At 48.3% G+C, this 23,957-nt stretch overlaps 2 protein-coding genes across 3 annotated transcripts in view; one reads left to right on the top strand and one right to left on the bottom strand.

Annotated features, from left to right (window-relative positions):
* Positions 1–1,939: 1,939 nt before the first annotated feature.
* On the bottom strand, positions 1,940–12,528 carry Gstz1 (glutathione S-transferase zeta 1). Of its 2 annotated transcripts, none has more exons than XM_051196106.1 (9): positions 12,393–12,528; positions 8,738–8,789; positions 7,564–7,631; positions 6,905–6,985; positions 6,475–6,600; positions 5,056–5,134; positions 4,516–4,568; positions 3,389–3,438; positions 1,940–2,709 (listed from the first exon to the last, which is right to left on the bottom strand). In XM_051196106.1, exons 1-9 carry the CDS (start codon positions 12,405–12,407, stop codon positions 2,583–2,585), a joined length of 651 nt encoding a protein of 216 aa, XP_051052063.1. In that variant the 5' UTR covers positions 12,408–12,528; the 3' UTR covers positions 1,940–2,582. The 2 variants fall into 2 exon arrangements, with proteins under 2 accessions (XP_051052063.1, XP_051052064.1); XM_051196107.1 differs by lacking the exon at positions 12,393–12,528 and adding an exon at positions 9,045–9,188.
* Positions 12,525–23,957, top strand: part of Pomt2 (protein O-mannosyltransferase 2) — a 44,673-nt gene continuing 33,240 nt past the window's right edge. Inside the window, exons 1-2 of the mRNA XM_051196105.1 lie at positions 12,525–13,063; positions 22,615–22,699. Coding sequence (XP_051052062.1) covers positions 12,606–13,063; positions 22,615–22,699 — 543 coding nt within the window. The 5' untranslated portion in view covers positions 12,525–12,605. The remainder of the gene's footprint in view (positions 13,064–22,614; positions 22,700–23,957) is intronic.

Genomic DNA, 23,957 nt, shown 5'->3' with positions numbered 1-23,957 from the left:
TGTGTTCCTCTACTGTGGCTGTATGGGGCCCTTCTGTGGCCCCAGGAGCTGTATGGGGCCCTTCTGTGGTCCCAGGCACACCAGAACCAAGTGTCTGCTGTTTTCACAAATCTGACTAATGAGATGGAAATGAAGGACTAAAACCATGTGGTATTTTGAGAGAAGCCCCTCTTGAGAAATGCCCCTTACAAATGTGATGGTCATTGATGTGATTTTAATGTTTGTGACAACTCCAAAATTCACAGAGAGATGTAATCTCCAGTCAATCATTTTAAGAGGTGAGGCCTTTAGGAGATGACTAGACATTAAAAGGCTCTGCCTTAGTAAATAGGGTTTAGTATTTTATAAAGCAAATAGGAAGGAACGACTTTGGATCTTTTTTGTTCCTCTCTGCCGGGGATATGGCATCAAACGGCATTGTCTTGCAATCAGTAGCCTTCACCTGATAGAGAACCACCTTCATCTTGGATTTCCTGTCCTCCAGAATTGAGAGAAAATAAATTTCTAATCTTTATAAATTATCCAGTCTCAGGTATGCTGTTATAGAGGTACAAACACAAAGATAGTCTTGTGTTGTTGATAGATATCACCCTTGAATGTAAGAATTTATTTGATGAGTTGGAAGAGAGGTAGTTTAAAAAAAAAACTGTTTAAAACATAATTATCACTAAGCATTGTAGCCATCTGGCCTGTCTGCTGGAGAAAGTATACACATCTAGGGGAAACATTTGCACTTTTACGATCTTCTAGGACCTCCAAAGATGAATTACAGGGCAAAGGGGAAGGACCTGTTCCAACTTAGCATACATGTATGGTTCATGGCTTGATTGAGAATGAGCAGTCCAGGGGCTGGATTGATAGTTTAGCAGTTAAGAGCACTGGCTGTTCTTCCAGAGGACCAGGGTTCAATGCCAAGCACCCACAAGGTCACTCACAACTGTCTGTAATTCCAGTTCCAGGGGATCCAACATTCACATATAGACATACATGCTGACAAAATACTAGTGCACATAAAAAAAAATAAGTTATTTTTAAAAATGAGTGACCCATGTTTCTGGTTTAGATTAGTGCTTGGCTATTCAAGTTTCTTATGGAGAGACCAAGTAGGTCTTACTCATTCACATCTAGAACAATTTAGGAAAAGGTTCCACATGGCAGAATAATCTCCCTCATTGCCATATCTACCTTCCTTTACTTCTCTCTGGCTTTGTTGAGACAAATGCTGTCTTGGGAGAAAGAATGGTCATCCCGGAGCTCAGAGCCCATGGAATCTAAGAGGAGAGGCCACAAAGGGGGAACAGAATGAGGAAGGGAGTACCCTGGAAATTGAGAACAATTGCTTCTACTCAGACAAGACACACAGACCTCAGTTCCCTGTTTAACCTCAGCAGTGCAGAAGTTAAATAGCAGGTTTGGATCACAAAAGGTCATTTTGATTGCCACTGCAGTCGACACAGCGATGCTTTGCTCTGGGAACTCAGCTGGTCACTAGACACTCTTGGTGCTAGTTAACTCTTCCCTCCCTGGATCTAGTCCAGTTCTGTCCAGCAGGCTGTGTTTACTTCTCTTCCTTGCCTTTGGTGTCAGGAGCCAAGCTTGCCATAGGAAGAACAAAAGGCCAACAAGACTCTAACTACAGTGTCCAGACATGGTTTCCGGTGAGTGGGAAAGTTCATCTTCTGGGACCCGGCTCAGTCCTATGGGATGCACTGGAGGCCTGCCTTCAACTAATGACTAAACTCTGTGTAAATGCTTTCTGGAGTCACGTTTAATAAGAGCAGATAAGGAGGAGTTCAGGCTTCCCTGTGGCACCTAGGTAAATCTGCCAGGCATTTTAAACCGGCATCTTTATGTCATCTTCATGGCTGCCCTACCACAGACAGCAGGGGTCTTGGTTTCTTCTCTGTTGCTGTGATAAAATACCCTGACAAACGCGGCATAAAGGACAAAAGGTTTTATTTTCACTCATAGTTCCAGGTTACAATCCACAATGGCAGGGAAGTCACAGCATCAGTGGGAGTGGCTGATCACACTGCATCCAGTCAGGAGAAAGCAGCAACGGATATATACGCAACAGTGCTCAGCTCTTTCTCTGCTTTTACAGGCTCTGGAATCTTCTACCTAGGGGATCCTCCGCCATCCCAGGGGATCCTCCACCATCCCAGGGGATCCTCCACCATCCCAGGGTTCCACTATCACTCATGATGGTCTCCCAATATAACCCCCCACAGACATTCCTAAAGGCCCTTCATCCAGGTGACTAGGTTTTTTTCAAGCTGACAGCATTAGCCATTATAGCAGTCATGTGTCTGCCCACGCTCAATCCTAACATGGCAGATGAGAGGATTAAGGCAAGATGAAGTTGATGGGAGATATATCCTACTAATTTCATTTCTCTAGAGAAAACTAATCCTGGGGGCCTCAAAAGAATGTCACGGACTTCCAAGAGTTTCTGCTACTTCCTGTGGGAAAGGGTCAAGTTTAAGTCCTCTGCTACAATTCACTCATTTCTGAGCCTGTCCAGCTTACCCAGTATCTGAGCCCGATTCCCTTCCCTGTACCAATGGGGCATGGTTTGGGAGCTATGCCCTCAGCTCGGCAGGTGTATCTGGCTGTCGACAGGGGTGAGACACTTGGAAAGCCTCTAAGGCCAGCAGGGTTTTGTTGATGTGACTGATGGTAGGGTAGTGGCTGAGGTCCACCTTGAACCTGTGGCAGAGAAACATTTGTAAGCCAAGGTTTTCAAAGACACTGCCATGGGCAGTGGGGGAAGCAGAGGCAGGACTGGATGTGGTTCAGAGGTTGCCATGCAAGGCTAGAAAGCAGCCCTGCCGCCTGGGGTGCCTAATTCTCTAGGAAGCTTTGGGTGGGTGTGGAGTGCCATCGTCTGCCATCATTCACCTTCTGTTCTTCTCTAAGCAAAGACTGCTGTCAACCCCAGGGTTAGGCATTTGTGTAGACTGTCCTGTCACCCACGTTACTAGCTTCGTAGTGGAGGGAATGCACTGCACATGTCTGTATCCTAAATAGCAAGGATGACGCTGCCCAGCAGGCCGATGGAGGGAACTCACAGAGCTCACTTCTAAGCAGACACTCCACATTTGGGTACAGGGAGCAGGTATTCTTAGGGGTGTTTCCCTTAGATAAGCCACCTCCTCCCTGGAGCAAGGGCTGTCTATAAAGGACCACTCAGGCTACAGTGGGCATGGTAGAGACATTTCGGTGATCCTTCTGCCATGTCTATGCTAAGCCAGAGCACCTGGTGTGGCCTGGTACAGTGGCTCCCTGGCAGCTAAAGAAGGGTTCACATGAGATGTTATCTCCGTAGTGGATGTGGAGGCCCTGACGGGAGGGGGACATGAAGGAAGGTGGCAGTGCTTTGTCTTACCTTTCAGCATTTGCCACCTGGGGCACTAAGCACACATCAGCCATGGATACCTGAAAGAAGGCCAGGGCAGTTGGTGCAAGGATAATCACCCCAGGCTCTCAGGCAAGACTAGCTGTGTCCCCTGCTGGTGCAAGGATAATCACCCCAGGCTCTCAGGCAAGACTAGCTGTATCCCCTGCTGGTGCAAGGATAATCACCCCAGGCTCTCAGGCAAGACTAGCTGTGTCCCCTGCTGGTGCAAGGATAATCACCCCAGGCTCTCAGGCAAGACTAGCTGTGTCCCCTGCTGACCAAACCAGGGTTACCAATCCAACTTCTTGTCTGCTTCCATTTTTTCCCAACGTCCTTATCATGCCCTCGCTGTCTCCTCTGGAGCTGTCCCTGTCCCCTGGAGCTGTAGCATTTCTCCCATGCCATGCTCTGGTTTCCCTGACAACCAACCCTGTGGTAGCTAGAGGAGGCCTGACTGCGTTGGTGGTGGTCAGCACTCGCTGAAGCTGCCACCACTAGAGACTTAGTGAGGACTCCTAGCAGAGAAGGAAGCATGGAACCAGACTACCACAGGCCCAGTGCCTTAGTCTGCAGTTGCCAAGGGCTCCTTAATCCTACAGTCTCCTGGTTGCAAAGGAAGGGAGGCCTTTAGTCTAACCCAGCTGATGCCTGGACCACTTCACGGACTCAGGAGTGTGCTCTTCTGGCCTGGATACCTCACATTACCTCTAGTGCAATGGTTCTCAACCTTCTTCATGCTCCGCCTCTTTAACACAGTTCCTCATGTCGTGGCGACCCCAACCATAACATTATTCCATTGCTACTTCAGATCTGTAATGTTGCTACTGTTCAGAATCGTGAAGGATATCTGACACGTGAACTTGTGAAAGGGTTAACTGACCCCCCAAAGGGTTCACTACCCACAGGTTGAGAACCAGTGCTCTAGAGGCAGTATAGGAGTGAGCTGAGGTGTTTCCACACTCGACCTGCCTAGAGCAGAGGTTTGTACCAAGAGGCTGGTCCCAGGTCTCCCTTCAGGTATCTCCTTAGGATAAGGAGATGACTGAGTCTAAGTGGGAGAATGACAGCCTGAAGTCAGCATGAAGGCCACAGTGGGCAGGTCTGAGGACACTTACCTCATCCCCTACACAGTACTTCCCTGCTGTGCTTTGCAGAATCTGCTCCAGAGCTGTGGGGAGGTCATATGGGTAATAGTTATATCCTCTCCAGGGTTACACTGCGGCCTCTCCATAGCTATGAAATAGATGGACATTTCAGCGATAGGCTGGGGTCTAGGGCAGAGTCTGGTGTAGGGAATGACAGCCAGGACTAAGAATAATGTTTCCCATGGCTTCTCAGTCTATTCTCAGAATAGATAAGACGTGCAGCTGGCCAAGGCAACAGCTCTCACAGACAGCCTAGCATTCTGAAGACAGGCAGTCAGTGAAATAGAGGTTGGGCCACCAACAAACACTGTGGGACCATCGGCCCCTAGGTCTGGGGTTCACAGAAGTTCTGGAACTTAAAGCCATCCTTGGGGACCTGCCCAGTCCACTACCTTCCTGCCCATGGTCCTCTCAGACATCCCACTCTCAAGACCAGAGCAGCCTCCGAAGCTGGTTCACATGCCCAGAGCCACCTGTGTGAGGGTCATTTCTCTGAGAGCAGGGACTCACCATTAAAGCCAGAAGTAATGGCCCCCTGTGCCCAAGGCAGCTGGTTCTCCTGTCCCACTTGCTTCAGGACAGACAGGTTCTGCACAGCTCAAGAGAAAAAAAAGAAATGATTGCTCTGGAAGCCAGCTTGAGTCTGTCCCCTTGAGGCTTGTCCCTCTGTCAAGCCTCTGCATGGAAGCTCGGTGTCCATCTGTTCTAGCTGTTTACCTGTCCCACTCGCCTCTGGGCTATTCAGAACCTTCCTTCCATCAGGTCTCTGAAGTTATAAGTAGCCACCTTCTTAGGCTACCTCAGTTGTCCCAAGTATCCTGAAAGCCACGTGACTTTTGGTAGCAATGTACAAGAACAGGGGCATAGGATGATGGCATGGCTGACGTGGCCACAAGCCAAGGCCTATGTCTCTCACACCGAACACTCTCCCCTACTTGGTCTCCTCAAAAGAGGCTGTGTGGTACTGGGGATGAGGGCTGGGGCATGGGCAGACAGACGGATAGACAGACGGATAGACAGATGGACAGGGACAGGACAGACCCGAGGGATATGGCAACTTTGGAGTGGGGTGAGGCAGGTGTGTGGGCGTGTTGGACTGGCTTCCAGGGATTATGACTAAGGTGCAATCCCCATTGTTAGCAACAGCAAGGTGTCACAGGAGTGGTGGCACAGGTCTAAGCTTGGTCCCTGCTGATACTACTTAGCTGTGTCGCCCTGAAAAGTGACTGCTCCTTTTTTTTTTTTAAGAGCCATTATCTTACGAAGAGAAGCTGGCACGGATAAATGGTTTTAATACTTGCCTTTCTGTTTTACAGGTGAAAACTTACTTTAAAAACAAAATTAAAACCTTTTAAGAATCCCAATATTGGCATATTGTGGAATTGGGGATTTAGGTCTAGACTAAGGGAAACAGCAGGTATAGCAATAAAGCAATTTACACAGACTTTCATGGTTTCTCAGTGGTTATGAAAAGTGCTGTTTACATTGTGCTGATCTACTGAATATATAGAGTCACTATGTCTGAAAACGGATGTATCTTAATTTTAAAATAATTTATTACTAATGATGAAAAATCACTAGAAAAATGACGCCGACAGACCTGCTTAATGAAGGGCTGCATAACCCTTCAATTTGTAACAAGCAAAGGAAAACCTAAAATGCAGTTATCTAGGAAGCACGGTAAAGCAGGGTATAATGGCACAGACAAGATGAGCGGGCGCTTCCCAGCACGGAGCTGGAGGCTGTACCCAGGCCTGCCGCCCTGCCTCTTTCCCCACCTCACACGTCTCTGCTCCTAGGCGTGGGGGCAGACTCCTGGGATTCCTGCCCACGCCTGCCTCCCTCACCCACCTCACCGTGGCCCAATCACAGTGAATATGAAGGGATGAGTGAGGGGTGGACAAGAGTGCAGATGTAGTAGTGCCTAACCTGAAGGGGCTGGATGCCACTAGCGATGAGGTCAGAAATCATGCGCACAATGGCTTTTTTCTTTGGGTCTTGAGGCAGGAGACGTGGGGTGGGCCGAGTCTCTTCCAGGTACTCCACAATGGCCAGCTGTCCAGAGGGAACATGAGGCAGGGAGAGGGCTTGGGATCCTTGGACCCCAACAGGGCAGAGGCCAGCAAATGACCTTTTCCCAATGGTACCGCTATCTCCTTCGCCATAACTGAAGCACGGTAAAGGTCCTTTGGGGACCTTGCTGAACTTGGTTCTCCACATGCTCAGCCTTCCTCTCTTTCCCTCTACCATATACGCACTGAGACCCTATTATGCTTGCAGTTTATTCACTTGTGGGTTAGGAAGAGATGTCAGGTCCTCTCATTCACAGCCCTGCCACTCCCGAGCTCTCTCTACTCACTGATTGGCCAATGGTGATTCCATCAATCTTCAGGGTTGGCACTTGCTTCATGGGATTCAGGGTCTGAAATTCCTCAGAGAACTGTGGAGACAAAGCCTTGGTGGTCTAGGTGTCCTAGCTTGACTTGCCTAAAGCAGGACTGAGCAAGTAGGAACACCGTAGGCCTACATCAATCCATACTTCTCATCCTTGGAGAAGAACGTGGCTCCTAAGGCCAGCCTAATCTCCGGGGATCCACCTGTCAAGCCCCCACCCCCTCCTTGAGATAGGGTTTTTCTGTGTAACCCTGCCTATCCTGGAACTCAGAGATCTAGCTGCCTCGGCCTCCCGAGTACTGTAAAGAAATGTGCCACCACCGCCCACTTTCTTCCTGTACCCTTTAATGTGCCTACAACGTCAGGTCCTACCGCAGTCATCCATTGAGAAGGCCTAGTACAGGGAAAGGTCCCTTTATCACCTATCCTCATAAAGTCAGGCACTGATCTCAATATCCTGAGCCCTTCCTGTGGCTCCCACTGCTGCCCAGGAGAACCAGCAGCAGCCTCCTAGGTTACAGGAACCACGAAATACAGGTTTCCCTCCAGGACGCAGCCAGTGTTCCATCTGATACCTCTTCAAGGTTCAATTCTCATACTGTGGGCCTGGGATAGCTTCCGTACCTGTTGCCCCCCATCCTTTACGAGGTTGATGGGGATTGTCTCATAGTCAATGCCTTTCAGTGCCAGAGCTAGGAGAGACCAGAGCGGAGTTAGGGGATGACTTCTGGCCAGACTCTCAAAGACATCCCTCCCAGGGCAACGCCAGGAGCCTCCTCCCTGCTGGTCAGCTCTACTTTGGAGTGAAATCAATTTAGTCTGAGAGAGGCTCTACAAAGACAGCACTCATCCTGCTTTGGCTCAGCCATGGTAGAGTCTCTGGAATCCGGGACTGTGGATTGGTGACAGTCACCGATGATGGCTCTGCAGTTAGGGCAAGACTGGAGACCCAGCTGCCTGGGTGCAGATCCTACCACATTCGATGGTCAAGTATATGGCCTTGGGCAAGTAATGAGTTTCTCTGCCTCAGTTTCGCAAGTGAGCACTCCAAGCAGCACTGTAGTAGCTGCAAGTGTGGGATAGGGCTAAGGGTCTCACTTCCTGGAAGGGTGAGAGCTTAGCGTGGTCAAGGCTCTTTGTTCCATTGCTGGTGCCAAATGAAAGCAAGTGAGCATGGCCTTGAGCCAGACTACGGTGCTCCTCTTAGCGGCTGCAGGACTGAGGGCGAGTGACTTAACCTTTGTGTCTTGTCTCATTTGCACAATGGGGACACTAACAGTCCCTCTCTCCTATGACCATCGAGGAGGAATCAAGCGCACAAAAGCGCTGGGCACAGAGTTTTTTACACAGTGCTACGACAGTGACCTTTGCCAACAGTTGTGCTCACTGGAGGAGTGAGGGGTCAGACGGAGCCTAAGGCCGAGCGAGAGCTCTAGTTCCTGCTCTCCTGAAGTCTGTGGTGAACTCCAAACAGTTCTGTTTGATTAGCCAGATCAAATAAGAACAGAGGGAGGCCAGCTGCTCCGCTGCCGGTTACCAGGGACCTCTCGATGTTGCAAACCTACTCTGGGCATGGTTGCTAAGGGGCCTTGGAGTGCAGTGGGACAGAGGGAGCATCATGGAGGGGAAAAACACCCCCTTCTTCCCACTGTCTTCTTGTTGGACTCTCCGTGTGAAAGTGCCGTGCAGAGATAGAGACCACAGGAGAACAGGGACGCTGGTTGGCGGGAGGTGTATGTGTGTGGGTGAAGCCCTCGGTCCCACCCCTCCCCCACCCCTCCAGAAGCTAAGCTCTTACCTATTCGAACTCTCCATGAACAGGAGCTTCGGAAATAGGAATAGAGGACAGGCTGAGGAGAGAGAGGATGAGGGTGGACATTAACTTAGGCTTGGGTTTCCGGCCATAGGGGCCTGCTGGAAGCTGGCACCAGTCTCCACGCGAAAGGCCCAAACCCCATTTCTGCTCCATTTCCTCCCATCCTACCGGGGCTCCTTACTCGGGCACGCATCTTGACAGCTCAGGCTGTCAAGGTCTTAGTGCTGCCCTGAGTTCCTGAGGTACAAGTGTGGCTCTAGAGGAAGCAGCTTTCAAGTGCTAGCCTTACCTTGTCAGTCATAGTGCTGTTGTCTCCCAAGGGAAAGTCTCTCAGAGAGCTGCAAGGCAGGGGGAGGAACCCAAAGGGGTGGGTCCCAGCAGCCAATGGGAAAGCGGGCTAAACAGGCACCAGAGGATCCTGGACTCTGGTCAGGAGTCCTTTTCACCTTGTGGGAGGGTCCTTTTATTCTTGGTTGGGGCAAGTTTGACACTCGGGCATAGAGTATAGAGTGGCTCTGACATAAAGTCTCTGGTGAAATGGGCTCAAAGTGGGCAGACCTGGTTCAGGAAGCAGTGAGCCGGATCCCTGCTTTCTCTGTTCTTTAGCTCCTCTGCTTATAAAACAAAAGGCTGCCCTAAAACGATGACAGCAGCTCCTTTCATCCCCGGCAGGGAGCAGCTTCTTATTTATTGATGCTTTGCTACCACCTCGGAGCTCTCCACTTCCAGATGGCTTCATAAGAATAGGTGGCAGGAGCTGGGCGGTGCCAGGAGCTGGGCACTGGCGAACGCCTTTAATTCGAGGACTTGGGAGACAGAGGCAGATCCAAGCGGATCTCTGTGAGTTCAAGACCAGCCTGATCTGTAAGAGCTAGTTCCAGGACAGGCTCCAAATATAGCAGATATGCCCATTTGCCACAAAGGTGAGGTTGCAAAATGGTGATTCACAAGGGCCCTGTCTGGGTTTCACAGTACCAATGGCCCTGCAAAGATGATTAGTGGCAAACATGTTATATACCGACTGCACCAAGGGTGACCGAAGTCAGGGTCGTTGCTACTATTCTCCTTATGGCTCTTAAGGAGGAAACCAAATCTCTTAGGTAATTTTTGTTCTTATCTAGTGGTAACTATATGGCATAGCCTTATATTGCAGGTTATACCTTCAAAGACTGCCAGGGGATGCCTGAAACCGTGTACTACCCAAATCCTGTGTCTATTTTTTTCTTATACATTACCTTATATGTTTCTTTTCCTGTTGCTATGATAAAATACCATGAAAAAAGGTAGCCTAAAGAAAAACGGCTTATTTTGGTTTATAATTCAAGATACAGTCCATCATGGGGGGGGTAGATGAATTAAGACAGTAGCCTGAAACAGCTGGTACCACCCTAGTCACAGCTGGAAACAGAACAATGAATGTGTGATGTTGCTCAGCTAACTTCCCCTTTCTATAGGCCCAGATCCAACCCAGTGTGTCACCTTCCCGTATCAATTAATCTGATAAAGATAACCCTTTACAGATATGACCAGAGGTTAGCCTAACTTAGAAACTCTCTCCCAAGTGTGTCTGAAGGCTGGTCTCCTATGTCTAGATCCTGTCAAACTGATACCAACCATTACATACACACAAACATACATACCTAAGGTTTGATTGAAAAAAAAATAGACACCATAAAAGATTACCAATAAAAACGAAATGGAATTTTAATAATTTACAACAACTTCTATCATAAAATCGCTGAGATCACTACTCCTGAGCTTTGAGGTCAATGGTATGTAAAACAAGGGTTACTCACACAAGCACTGTACTATCTAACCACTAACATATCTACTAAGTGGCTAATAGGTGGGTAGTGTAGATAGCATGGATATACTAGATAAAGGAACAATTCACTGCCTACTGCTGTGTGAGATTTCATCATACTACTGGGAAAGGCTTGCCATTTAAAACTTTGACTCTGAACTTTTCCAGGTAACCGAGGTTTCCTTTGAACCAAGGTTGATCACAGATAAGGAGACCATGGGAAGAGAAATAACAGCTAAGCACCATCCAGTAATATTTGCTCTTGCACAGTTACATTTTACTACCAAGTAGAAGGTCCATTTAATCAGTGCGCCTAGAAGAATTGTTTCCAACTCAAAAACGCATTCTGATTATTCTGGCAATTTTAACTTTACTTGCAGTTTTGCAGTTGTGGGAGATTCAGGCCATGCTAGGCGCTACTTCAGAGCCACATTACCTCCCCAGCTGTTTTTGTTTGATTGGTTTTTGTTTGTTTGTTTGTTTGTTTTTTGAGGCAGGGTTTCTCTGTATTGTTTTGGAGCCTATCCTAGAACTCGCTCTGTAGACCAGGCTGGCCTCAAACTCACAGAGATCTGCCAGATGTTTCTATACCATTTCTTTTATGATAAAAATTCAGAAAAATCACATCTGTATGTGGGAAATCTATACAACATTAGCCTGATTAAGTGCCAGTTTGTACCATCTTCCCACACAACGGGCCTCAAACTTTAAGCATGAGAGACTCACTATAAACAGATTCTCAGCCCTGTCCCACCAATGGCTTAAATACAGTGGTCTAGGGTGGACGATTTAAACCAGGGAAGCTGTAGTAGTGACTTGAAAGGCAGGAGAGTCTAGACCTCAAAGCCAGGTGGACTATATAGCAAGACTTCGTTTCTTAAAACCAAACCAACAAAACAAAGACAAAATTAAAAAACCTGGGAAGCCACGACAAGTGATTGTTAAAGGACGAAAAGTGTCACATCTTCCCCTTGGTGCATGCCTGGACCAACAGGCAGGCTGAGAGGTGCACCAAGGGAATTGCAAACGTTTGAAAGTTGTGCCCAGGTCACGAAGGTCCCCAAAGACAGACCCACCAGTGCAAATGCACAAGGTTATTGATTGCTCTATCCTTCCTCGGGAGGGACCTCGTCTAGCAAGTTCCAGAGGGAGTGTCCGCTTAGTCTATTGCTATGTTTTTTAAAGGAAAAAGTGCAGGGTTACATCAGCGGAGGTGGGGGGGGGGGAGGGAGGGAGCAGGTGGGCTCCTGATTGATTGACATTTGGGGAGAAATCAAGAAATTTTTCAAAGTCATGTTTATTCTCATAGGTCGGTGCTGGGAAGGAACATTCTGTGGTTTCTATGGTTTGCAGGTGGCCTACTGTACCAATATTCTCCAGAATTGAATTTCCTAGAGACTATAGGGGAGTTTCTTTTGCGGTTAAACAGTCCCCAGGAACCAAGTATCTAGGAGGCTAGGGGTTCTGGAGTTCCTTTTTGTTCAGCTTTAGCCCTAGGCATGCTGCACACAAACAACACAGTGTCTAGGAGCTAAGGCTGGGGGGGGGGTTGATCTGGGGTTTTCAGCTCTTCAGTATATACGCAGCAGGCAAGGTTGCTGCTCCTGGACGCCACCCAGAACGCCAAGCCCCTTAGCGTTCTCAACTCTGTACCAGACAGACTCCTCAGCGTTCGGCGGCCAGTGCGCAGGTGCACAGTGACCCGGCGCACAGCACGCCGGGAGTCGTTGTGGAGCCGGGCGAAGGGGCGCGCCCTCAGGACCCTCCCGTCACCCCCAGCTGTTCTCCCTATTTCTAAGTAGTGACCCTCAACCCCGGAGGTGCGGCACAGACCTTCCCGGCTTGCATCTCGCACGTCGGCCAGCCAAGAAAGTCAGCTCTCGGGCCCAGAAGATGACAGGCCTAGCGGGGTCCAGAGAGCGAGGGTCGGACTAGATGGGCTGCCCTCCGTCGTGTTGGCCCCGCCCCGCCTCCCGTGCTGCCGGGAGTTGTAGTTCATGAGCCGTCCCGGGTCTCTCCGCCCTTAACGTCCCTCCGCCTCCCGCAATGCTCTACGCCTCAGGCCGCTTCCTAGCGGCCCGGGCGGCCACCACACTTCCCGCCCCGCCCAGAGCCCGGGGCCCGGCGCTCCGCGGCAAGCGGAGGGAACTACAAATCCCAGGGCACCTCGAGACGCCCTCCTATGACTCCTTGACGGGACTGCGGACGAGACCCAGCGCGCCTCCCGCCCGGAGGGTAATCCTCAGGAAGGGGAGGATGCCGCCGGCTATAGGCGGCGGCCTAGCGGGTTCAGAGCTGCGGCCCCGGAGGGGCCGCTGCGCGCCGCAGGCTGCCAGGGCCGTGGGCCGGGACACGGTCCCCCAGGTTGCAGCACGGAGCCTTAAACGGCCTGCTTGGAGCTCGTGGCGCTTCGAGACGGCAGGGCGGTGGGCCACGCTGGCTGTGGTGACGCTGCTGTCCTTCGTCACCCGCTTTCACCGGCTAGATCAGCCGGCGCACGTCTGGTAGGTGGCAGAAGGGAACTTGGCGGGCACCATGGCAACTGAGAGGGAGGGACGCCTCCCTCTGATTGGCCTGAGGGCACGAAGGGGGCGGGATTCACCGGAGGCGCGATAAGTCTGTGGTGGGAACTGAGGGTTTTTGCTGTTGTTTTAGGGGAGGCTTGGGGTTGCGTCTCTGTAAATCAGGTCTCTGAGAAGAATAAGTTTGCTCTGATAGGGGCTAGTAGGTCTCAGGGTTTGCAGAAGAGGTTCTCACGTCTTTTAGACTACTTGACTTTCAAATGGGGCCACTCAGAAAATAAGTACATTCCTAAGAAAATAGTAAATTCATAGTACATAATTTCCCAAGGCCTGCTTTTCAAAGAAAGTAAAACCCTAAAAGGGTCTTTGATCCTATAGAGTAAAGACAATTTGGGTATCAAGGGATGGTGGCAGAGATTCCGGGCAACAGGTCTGGTGTGGTCCTGTGAGAATAGAATTAATTTCTAGAAGGCTTTATTTTGTATGATATAGATGCTGGCTTGAGGCTGGGTTAAGTTTCATTTTCTAGCCCACAGAGTAACTTGATCGTTAGCTGGAAGTCATGTTTATTTTCTCTATCTCACCAAACAAACTTAGTATAGAAGGTATCACAAATGGAATTTACTGACCAAAAAGAAAGCAAGCAAGCACACTCTCGGGGCCACTCTTCTAGAAAAGTAATAGATCAGCTGTGAAACACTGCTGTTTCATGACTGCTGGGAAATGTAACTGCTGGGTTAGACTCAGAGGACTTCATCACGGGAAGCAGAATGGATATCTGCATCTTTGGAGTTAGGTTCCCTCACCTCCTGCCAAGTCCCACTGGATGATATCGCATGCCTAAAGAGATAACTGCACCTGCAGTGGGTTGCATAAGGAACAAAGAATGTCAAGTTTGGGAACTCTGTTTTATCACAAGCAGTAAGTCACCATGTTCTAGTGGGAGACATTGCCATATCTCTCAGGTTTGCTTGTTGCAATCACAGCCCTGAGAAATGGCCCAGGTAAAATGCTGTCAGGGCATTCTAGGAACATTCTTGGCCCATGTATGAATGTGCAAGACATTGATGGAGGACTTCTCTCCCAACAGGCTTTATCACCCCTCAGTCTCGTACTGCCTGGGCTTCTAACAGATGTTTCATGTTAGTTAATATCCTGGTTAGCTACCCTGGCTAGCATGGCTGACAGAGGCAGAGACCAAATCAGTTCAGTTTGTTTCATACAGTATTTAATTATGCCTATTGTCAATTAGACTCCAAGCAGCGAGATAATACCAGCCTTTGGTATTTACCTCAGCTAGGTCCTTCCAGGTCCTGGATTCAGCCTCCTATGAGTAAGCTCTGGCAAGGGACCAGCAAGTCTTATTTCAGACAGCATGAATGTAGTCTAAGTGTAATAAGCCATCCATTAAGACCTGTGCATAGCAGTTTAGATCGATTCTTTGGCATCATTGCCAATAATTACAACACTTCATTAAAACGGTGCACCTCCCATGTCTAATGGAGAGACATTCAGTGGCCTAGTCCCTATATACTAACATCTTACCTAAAGAGATTCATTTGGTTCAGTTTTATTTGGATCATCATTTGATTAGATGTAGGCCTCCACTGCATTGGTTTGGTTAAACCCTATAAGCAGTATCATTGAGTAGTTGAAGCCTCAGTGACTATATGGGCATAACTAAGGTCCCTAGTACTTTAGAGAAGAGTATATGATACACCCTATAGAGTGAGATAAACAGAAAGTTGTGCCATCTGTGCATTAGCACACATACTAGGAACTAGGAGTTGGTACCAATGTCATCAGCCACATCAGAGTAGCTCAAGACTGTCCATTCCTATTCACATGAGATTTTCTGTTTCCAGCTACAGGTTGGGGTACTGTCATCAGCTGCCACTTAATGTAGGTGACCCATCTGAATGTTGCCAATTTCTGTTTGCCTTTTCTCCCATCATACCCTATTTTTTTCCAGACGTTTTTTACCACAGGCATTGGTTGAAAACTCACAGAGACCTATTATGTCTTCTCTCTGACACAGGTGGGCATTGTGGAGAGACTTGAACTCAGCTAAGTGTCATTGTGTTTATGTTTTAGGCTGTTTGGCTCCAGTAAGACAATCCAGGTGACGAAATGAGAATTAGAATTAGAGTATTGTCACCTTTCCTTATCCTTCTCTGCTGATCTAGAGTGTCTCTAAGAAGAAGGGCATACCATGGGCATGGAGACCTCAGCTTTCCTAAGCAGCTTTGTGTAGCTCTACTCCTTTTTTTTTTTTTCCTGATAATTACCCAGTTGGTAGTCAAGAGGAGATGAATTTTTGTGGGGATGAGCCCATAAGGACCAGACTGTTTTTAAGTGTGTAGGCCAGGAGAAAGCAGTGGGGACAGTCAGAACCCTTTCTAGTTGGTTTCTGAGGAAACTGTCCAGTGCTTGACAGTATCAGTTGTTTATGGATGATGAGAGCATGGGTTGTTTGTTTATTACCTTGACGGTTGCCTCATTGTTTGATGGCCATTGTGACAAAAAGGGGCACCACTGTCAGACTAGATGTTTTGGAAAGCTGGTGAAATGACATTAATTGTAAGGACCACAGTGACTTATCCAGAGTCATTGAGCCAGAGCTGCAGCCCTTCTGGAACTTGAGACGGTATCAGCAGCAGTGAGGCACTGATGAGGACATCAGTGGAGTCCTGACACACTTAGTGTCTTAGGGGCAGGCAGCCAGTGCCCTCTGCAGTGCGGATAACTCCAGTGCCCTCTGCAGTGCGGATAACTCCAGTGCCCTCTGCAGTGTGGATAGCTCCAGTGCCCTCTGCAGTGCGGATAACTCCAGTGCCCTCTGCAGTGCGGATAACTCCAGTGCCCTCTGCAGTGCGGATAACTCCAGTGCCCTCTGCAGTGTGGATAACTCCAGTGCCCTCTGCAGTGTGGATAACTCCAGTGCCCTCTGCAGTGCGGATAACTCCAGTGCCCTCTGCAGTGTGGATAACTCCAGTGCCCTCTGCAGTGCGGATAACTCCAGTGCCCTCTGCAGTGTGGATAGCTCCAGTGCCCTCTGCAGTGCGGATAACTCCAGTGCCCTCTGCAGTGCGGATAACTCCAGTGCCCTCTGCAGTGCGGATAACTCCAGTGCCCTCTGCAGTGTGGATAGCTCCAGTGCCCTCTGCAGTGCGGATAACTCCAGTGCCCTCTGCAGTGCGGATAACTCCAGTGCCCTCTGCAGTGCGGATAACTCCAGTGCCCTCTGCAGTGCGGATAACTCCAGTGCCCTCTGCAGTGCGGATAACTCCAGTGCCCTCTGCAGTGCGGATAACTCCAGTGCCCTCTGCAGTGCGGATAACTCCAGTGCCCTCTGCAGTGCGGATAACTCCAGTGCCCTCTGCAGTGCGGATAACTCCAGTGCCCTCTGCAGTGCGGATAACTCCAGTGCCCTCTGCAGTGTGGATAACTCCAGTGCCCTCTGCAGTGTGGATAACTCCAGTGCCCTCTGCAGTGTGGATAACTCCAGTGCCCTCTGCAGTGCGGATAACTCCAGTGCCCTCTGCAGTGTGGATAACTCCAGTGCCCTCTGCAGTGTGGATAACTCCAGTGCCCTCTGCAGTGTGGATAACTCCAGTGCCCTCTGCAGTGCGGATAACTCCAGTGCCCTCTGCAGTGCGGATAACTCCAGTGCCCTCTGCAGTGTGGATAACTCCAGTGCCCTCTGCAGTGCGGATAACTCCAGTGCCCTCTGCAGTGCGGATAACTCCAGTGCCCTCTGCAGTGCGGATAACTCCAGTGCCCTCTGCAGTGTGGATAACTCCAGTGCCCTCTGCAGTGTGGATAACTCCAGTGCCCTCTGCAGTGCGGATAACTCCAGTGCCCTCTGCAGTGCGGATAACTCCAGTGCCCTCTGCAGTGCGGATAACTCCAGTGCCCTCTGCAGTGCGGATAACTCCAGTGCCCTCTGCAGTGCGGATAACTCCAGTGCCCTCTGCAGTGCGGATAACTCCAGTGCCCTCTGCAGTGTGGATAACTCCAGTGCCCTCTGCAGTGTGGATAACTCCAGTGCCCTCTGCAGTGCGGATAACTCCAGTGCCCTCTGCAGTGTGGATAACTCCAGTGCCCTCTGCAGTGCGGATAACTCCAGTGCCCTCTGCAGTGCGGATAACTCCAGTGCCCTCTGCAGTGTGGATAACTCCAGTGCCCTCTGCAGTGTGGATAACTCCAGTGCCCTCTGCAGTGCGGATAACTCCAGTGCCCTCTGCAGTGCGGATAACTCCAGTGCCCTCTGCAGTGTGGATAACTCCAGTGCCCTCTGCAGTGTGGATAACTCCAGTGCCCTCTGCAGTGCGGATAACTCCAGTGCCCTCTGCAGTGCGGATAACTCCAGTGCCCTCTGCAGTGTGGATAACTCCAGTGCCCTCTGCAGTGCGGATAACTCCAGTGCCCTCTGCAGTGCGGATAACTCCAGTGCCCTCTGCAGTGTGGATAGCTCCAGTGCCCTCTGCAGTGTGGATAGCTCCAGTGCCCTCTGCAGTGTGGATAGCTCCAGTGCCCTCTGCAGTGTGGATAACTCCAGTGCCCTCTGCAGTGTGGATAACTCACTACTCAAAGCGAGTAGGCCAGCTTTTGGCAGGAGCCTGGTGTAGCAAGCTTTCTTGTTAGACTATCTTTGGACTGCCAGCCCACATAATGGCCTGAAAATTTATTATTAATTATGAAAGCTTAGCCTTACCTTAGGCTTTTCCCAAACTAGCTCTTATAACTTAATTAACCCATACTTTTAAAATCTACATTCTGTCACCTGGCTTGGTTACCTCTTCTTAGTATGGCATATCCAACTTGCTATAGATCTGCTGGTGAAATCTCATGCCTAGACTCCTCTCCCAGCCCCCCCACCCCCGCCTTCAGACATCCCACCTATTCTCTCCTGCCTAGCTATTGGCCATTTAGCTCTTTATTAAACCAATCAGACGGTGCCTTAGGCAGAGGCATATCTTTACAGTGTAAACAAATATTCTGTAGCAGCCAGGGATACCATGGTGGCTTCTGCTTCAGAGACCTATGGGCTCAGTTAGCTCATGATATTACATATATTTTCACACCCAGTGCTTTACAGGCAGGGCTTGAGTGTAGTTATATCAGGCTATATCCTGTATGATGTATGGGTATCTTGAGTAAGCAGGACTACTCCATCAGTGGGCAGACAGTTTCTAGTTCCCTGGAGAGTGTCTGGAGTCTCTTATACAGTCTTCTGTGCTATGTCAGACCCTCCAGCTCTGCAGCTCTGATTGCAATCAGGCAGCCAGAGTTGTTATCTTAGTCAGGGTTATTGTTGCTGTGATGAAAGTGATGAAACATCACAACCACCTAACTTGGGGAAGAAATGGTTTATTTGGCTCACACTTTCATTTCACTGTTCATCATCAAAGGAAGTCAGGACAGGAACTCAAGCAGGGCAGGAACCTGGAGACAGGAGCTGATGCAGAGGGCATGGAGGGAGCTGCTTACTAGCTTGCTCCATATGGCTTGCTCCTTCTTTATGGTTTGCTCAGCAGCTTTCTTATAGAACCCAGGACCACCAGCCCAGGGATGGCTCCATCCACAGTGGGCCTAGTCCTCCCTCATCAATCAATCACTAGTTAAGAAATATCCTATAGGCTGGCCTGGAGCCTGATCTGATGGTGACATTGTCTCAACTGAGACTCCCTCCTCTCAGATGACTAGCTTGTGCCAAGTTGACGTAAAACTGTTGAGCACAGCTGTCCTTAGCTCAGAATGGCTGCTGCCATCCAGTGGGTACCAGCTGTTTACTTAGCCTAACCCTCAGAGGGCCAGGGATGGGCAGTGTAAAGCAGGACTCTTCGAGTCCTGGGCCCACTGAAGTAGTGACCGTGCTTCAGAGTGGAGTAGGAAGTAGTTTCTCCCAAAGGGGGCACCCGCTGCTTTATGTGGAACTGAGCAGCCTCCTGGTTGACTGTCTTCTTGACTACTCCCACTTGTTGAATCTTTTTTAATTATAAACTCCAAGGCAACCTATTCTGAAGTGGAAATGGAGGGCCAGAGAGCCCTGAGGCTTTTGGGGCTTAGGTGCCCTTTCAACAAGAGGTTACTAACTGCCTTTTAGAAGACTGTACTTAGTACCTGTGTTCAGCAGGTGGCACTGTTATGCTGGTGACTAGTTTCATGGTCTTCTAGCAGTTCTTACTGGGTGTGTGTGCACCTGTGCATTTGTGTGTATGTCTGGGGCGGGGGTGACTGTGTCCTTGCATGTATGTGTACGTGTGTGTGTGTGTGCAGTGTGCATAGAAGTTGAAACTGTTTTCCTTTGTCCCCACCTTGTTTTTGCTTTTGCTTTTGTTTTAAAGAGAGGGGCGGGCTCTCTGTGCATTGGGACTGGCTGGCCATGGGCTCCAGGTGTCCTCCTATCTCTGCCTACTCAGTCCTGAGATAATGAGCACTCTACCACACCTGGTTTTTTTTTCTTTTTTTACATGGTTTCTGGGAATCCAAGCTCAGGTCCTCCTGTTCACAAAACTCTTTACCATCTCCATAGCTTTCTCTTTAAAGCTGAATTCCCTTTCCTTTTTCTGGGATTTGTTTCCCCTGGGCCACTGAGAGGGAACAGGGCTACTTCTGCACACATCAGTCCTTTGAAGGAGACACTCTCCTTTGACACTTTCTGACATCAATCCAATCTGTACATTCAGCAGTGGGTACCCAACAAAAGTACACTGAAATGGCCCCATGATTCCAACCCACAAGGTACTTTAATTACCGAAAACTTGGCTCAAACCTAGTCAGTTAAACTTGGCTTCTTTCCCCCTTCAACTAATGAGCTTAATATATCTGGTACCACCCAGAGAACATGTCATTTTATGGGGTGTGGGAAATACTGACTAGAGAGGTAGAAAACTTCCCTCACCTCCTCACTGACTTGGCACCACTCCTTCCCCAGGGTTCTTTTTTCTGTCCAGTGAGCCCCTAGGCTTAGAGGCCCCTTGTCTTTTAGCTCTATACATACTGCAATCCTTAGTGCCTTCAGTAATTCCTGTATTCCCCCTCCGCCTGGTCCCTTGAGACTGGGTAGGAGGAGCCAGGGTCTCTACGCACGAGAGCTCTGAGTGTAGGTCCCTTTCCTTCCTGGAGTTACCTAGCATACTAAGAGGAATGTGTATGGTCTTCAGTGTGCTTGGGGACATGTGGCCTTCCTCTTTGAAGTAGCTGAAGATAATGATGGAGAGGGATCAGGCATTAGTGCTCTGAGCCAGTGAACACGGCACAGCTTACCCAACCATCTTTCAGTGGCTTTTATTTATTTTGTTTTGTTTTGCTTTTTGAGGCAAGGTCTTGCTGTGTAGACCAGACTAGCCTCAAAGTTTTTAGCTACCCTTCTCTCTCAGCCACCTGAATGCTGATCTTAACAATGTAGTAATTAATTTCTTCAATGTTGTGACCTAATACCTGAGAGGAGCCACATCAGGGAAGAGGTTTATTGGGCTCATAGTTTCAGAGGATACATGCAAACCATCATGATGATTAGAGTGCCTTGTTCCATAGTGGTGGGAGGCTAAGGCCAAAGTACCTTACATCTTGGTGGGCCAGGGAGCAGAGTGCTAAACCAAAAAGCAGAAACAGCTACCAGCTGTGCCCCATGTCCCAGAGCTTCCATAATCTCCCAAACAGCACTTCCAGTTGTTCAAACACATGGGTCTATGAGGGGCATTTCACATTTAGCTCTCATTTTAATCGGTGGGCTATGTTGAATAACAGGGTAGTGATGGGCTGGAGGTGTAGGTTAATGGGAAATCACTTGTTTGGTGTGCACAGGCCCAAGGTTTGCTCTCATAACAATGCAGGGGTTGTGGGGATAAAGGAAGGAATAACAGAATAGGGTCCTTACTGCTGCCCTATTTCTTTATTAAGCTTGTTTAGTAAGAGGAACATTGCAGACAGTGCTGTTCTTGTTGCCCACTGCTTCACTTGGGTAAGAACATTCACCACCAGGTCCCAGCAAGTCTTCTCTTGTATCTACTGAGCTTCTGAGGGCCCTTATCCCTTATTGTTCAGAAAGCTAAGTATACCATCAGCCTATGCCTGTGCCCCATGTTGACAAGGTCTTGGATGTTTTAGCGTGTTTGCAAACTAAGGATTTAACCTGCTGCCAGTAGAAGAAAAGTCCTAAATCAGTGACAAATGAAATTATTTCTCATGGCACAGCAAAGAGAATTGCCTGATTATAGATGAGTCAGGTCCTTGTATTCTTGGCATACTCTACAAGGGCTGTAAGAGCCTGAGAGAGCCATGGAGAACTGCCTTTCCTAACACAAGTAGTAAAATCCAAAGGGAAATGTATATGATACTACTGATTTTATTGGAGAAACTTCTGAAATTAAAATCCCATGTCCTTCTGTTAGTCTGTCTCCAAATAGACTTCAAGACTAACAGAAAATGTAGTGTCCAGTATGTGTGATAGAATTCTAAGTCTACACAGTTCCTGTTCTTGTGTTATCTGAAGTGAACCCTAATACCCCCTGGGAGGGACATGAAGAGCATGGTTTTGTCATGTTGTGACATTAGTAGCTGATGGACTGGGAATAGCTGGCCTTCCTGTGGTCTGATTTACTCTACCCTGAAGTTAATTCTCTCTTTAACATCAACATCTTACTGTCAGTACCTCATTGCATCCTTGGTTGATGCAGTAGCTTTAGTCTTCTGTCCATCTACTGGGCCCAGTGAACTCAAAATAACAGATGAGACCTGAACATTCTTTGGAAAAAGCACGAGTATGTGATCGGGAAGTGATGACTGTTCATGGAGGCAGAGTCACTGGAAAGCCAGCCTTTTGAGCTATAGAATGAAAATATCAAACAGCCAGGCTCTGCTGGATGGTGTGGCTGCCTTGTAAACCCTTCATGTAGGGCATGAAAAGGCTGATGTAGTTATGGCAGAAGAAGACTTCACATTGTGTTGGAAAGTTAAGTGTTAGATTCACATATGTACTTGGAAAATAACAGGCTAGGCATGGAGTTTAGAAATACTCTTAGTGAGGAAATTTGGCCTCTGTAGACAGCTGATCATTATAACAGGTCAGGCAGATCTGAGTCAGCAGGTTGATGGACAGTTGGCTCTGCTGTAATACTCTTGTATTAAAGGCTCTCGAACCAGGAGCCTGGGGGTGTAGCAATGGGCATTCTAAGACCCAATGGCCTCAGAGTGAGAAGTTAGCAGACTGGGAAGACATGGCCTAACAAACCCCTTCCCATGTAACTAGAAAACACTGCTGCTTTCAGATAAGTTGATAGGAACTCAAGATATAGAAGACAACTATATTTCATTTAAATTTGTGGTAACTGCTGGGTAATATTTGTTAACTTTTTTTCATTATCGAGATCTAGGTTGATAGCCAGCTTTAAAGATTTTCCTTAAATCACAATGTCCAAAGTTTTGTTTTTAAGCCAATCTGCATATTACATGCTTGAAACTCATGAACTTTGGTGTTAATTGTAACTTTAACTATGGTTTGTTAAATTTTTATGTTTTCCCTTTAGTTGGGATGAGACTCACTTTGGAAAAATGGGAAGTTACTATATCAACCACACCTTTTTCTTTGATGTACACCCACCTCTGGGAAAGGTAAGTGTGTGGTAATTAACAGTCTCTTACCTGGGCAGATGGCTTCTAAGAACTGGAGCCAAGTGTTAAGTATGGACTTAGTTCTTAGACTTCAGAAGTTCCTCAGAATTCTATGACCAGGTACTTTGATAGAAAATCTTTGGTGTTTTTAGGGGTTCTCTGGGTTCAGAAATGGAGAAGAGCGTCCATCAGCTGATGGATGGATAAACAAATGCAGATCCTTTCAGCAGAATAGTATTCGCCCACATAGAAAAAGAATGTTCTGATGTAAGGAGGTTTCTTCTCAGGATGATGAAATAGTCTAGAATGGCATAGTGATGATTATACAACCTTATAGATGTATTTAAAACTACTTTTAAAGTTATTGATTTATGCCATGTGAACTTTTTTCAATTTTATAAAGGAAAGTAGAAGTATAATATACTACATAAAGGAACTATAACTTAGTGGAGCTTAATCTATAAAAACTTTTTCCTTGATTCCCAGTATACATATTGACCTGGTCCCCTAGCATTTTACAGTTAGAAATTCTACCAATTAAAGTTGGTTTTACTCTTTTAAAAACAACTTTCCCTGAGAAGACAAAATGGATTAGTTTTAGTATTCACAAAAGCCTTTCTTCCTAACTGTAGACTCAGATCTTCAGGTCTTGGGGCAGGGAGAATTAAGGATAGCAGTCTGTCAGGTTGACCCAAGGAAGCATGACTGCCTAGGCTGCGGAATGGGGACAGAACCCCTCCAGGGAGGGTGTGTAGAGAGGTAGGACATGCAGCCCAATTTACAGTTAGTTCTGTAATAGTTCTGCCTAGGACAGGGTAGAAAAGCCTTGCTTCTTCCTGTCTGCTTTTTAACAATAGAGACAAGCAGTTGTGTCTGGACCTGTGGAGCTCAGAGCAGCTGGGTTGCTCTCTCCTTTCTTCCCTTCTTCCCTCCCTCCCTGCCTCCCCGGAGAAATGCCTCTCTCTGTTTTTGCATTCTCTTTCTTATTTCTGTCCCTTATTCCTCATGTGTAGCTCCTTGGCTACTTTCCTCCCTCTTCATTGTGATTTGGAGCCTCTTCTTTTGGTAGAAGCCCAGTCTCCCAGGAGTGAGAATAAATGCCCAGGACCTTCCCAGAGCACTGACATGTTTCATTGCATAACAAATGAAGGAAAGAAAGCTTCATGTATGAGCCCCTCACTGACCCCACCCTTCAAATTATGGAGTGTTTTCCTCCCTAAATGACCAGTCTGCACTATTCCCAAGAATTTAGCTGTGG

The sequence above is a fragment of the Phodopus roborovskii genome, unplaced genomic scaffold (genome assembly GCF_943737965.1).
Source record: "Phodopus roborovskii unplaced genomic scaffold, PHOROB, whole genome shotgun sequence".
NCBI classification, from domain to species: Eukaryota; Metazoa; Chordata; class Mammalia; order Rodentia; family Cricetidae; genus Phodopus; species Phodopus roborovskii.
This window is presented reverse-complemented; position numbering and strand designations above follow the sequence as displayed.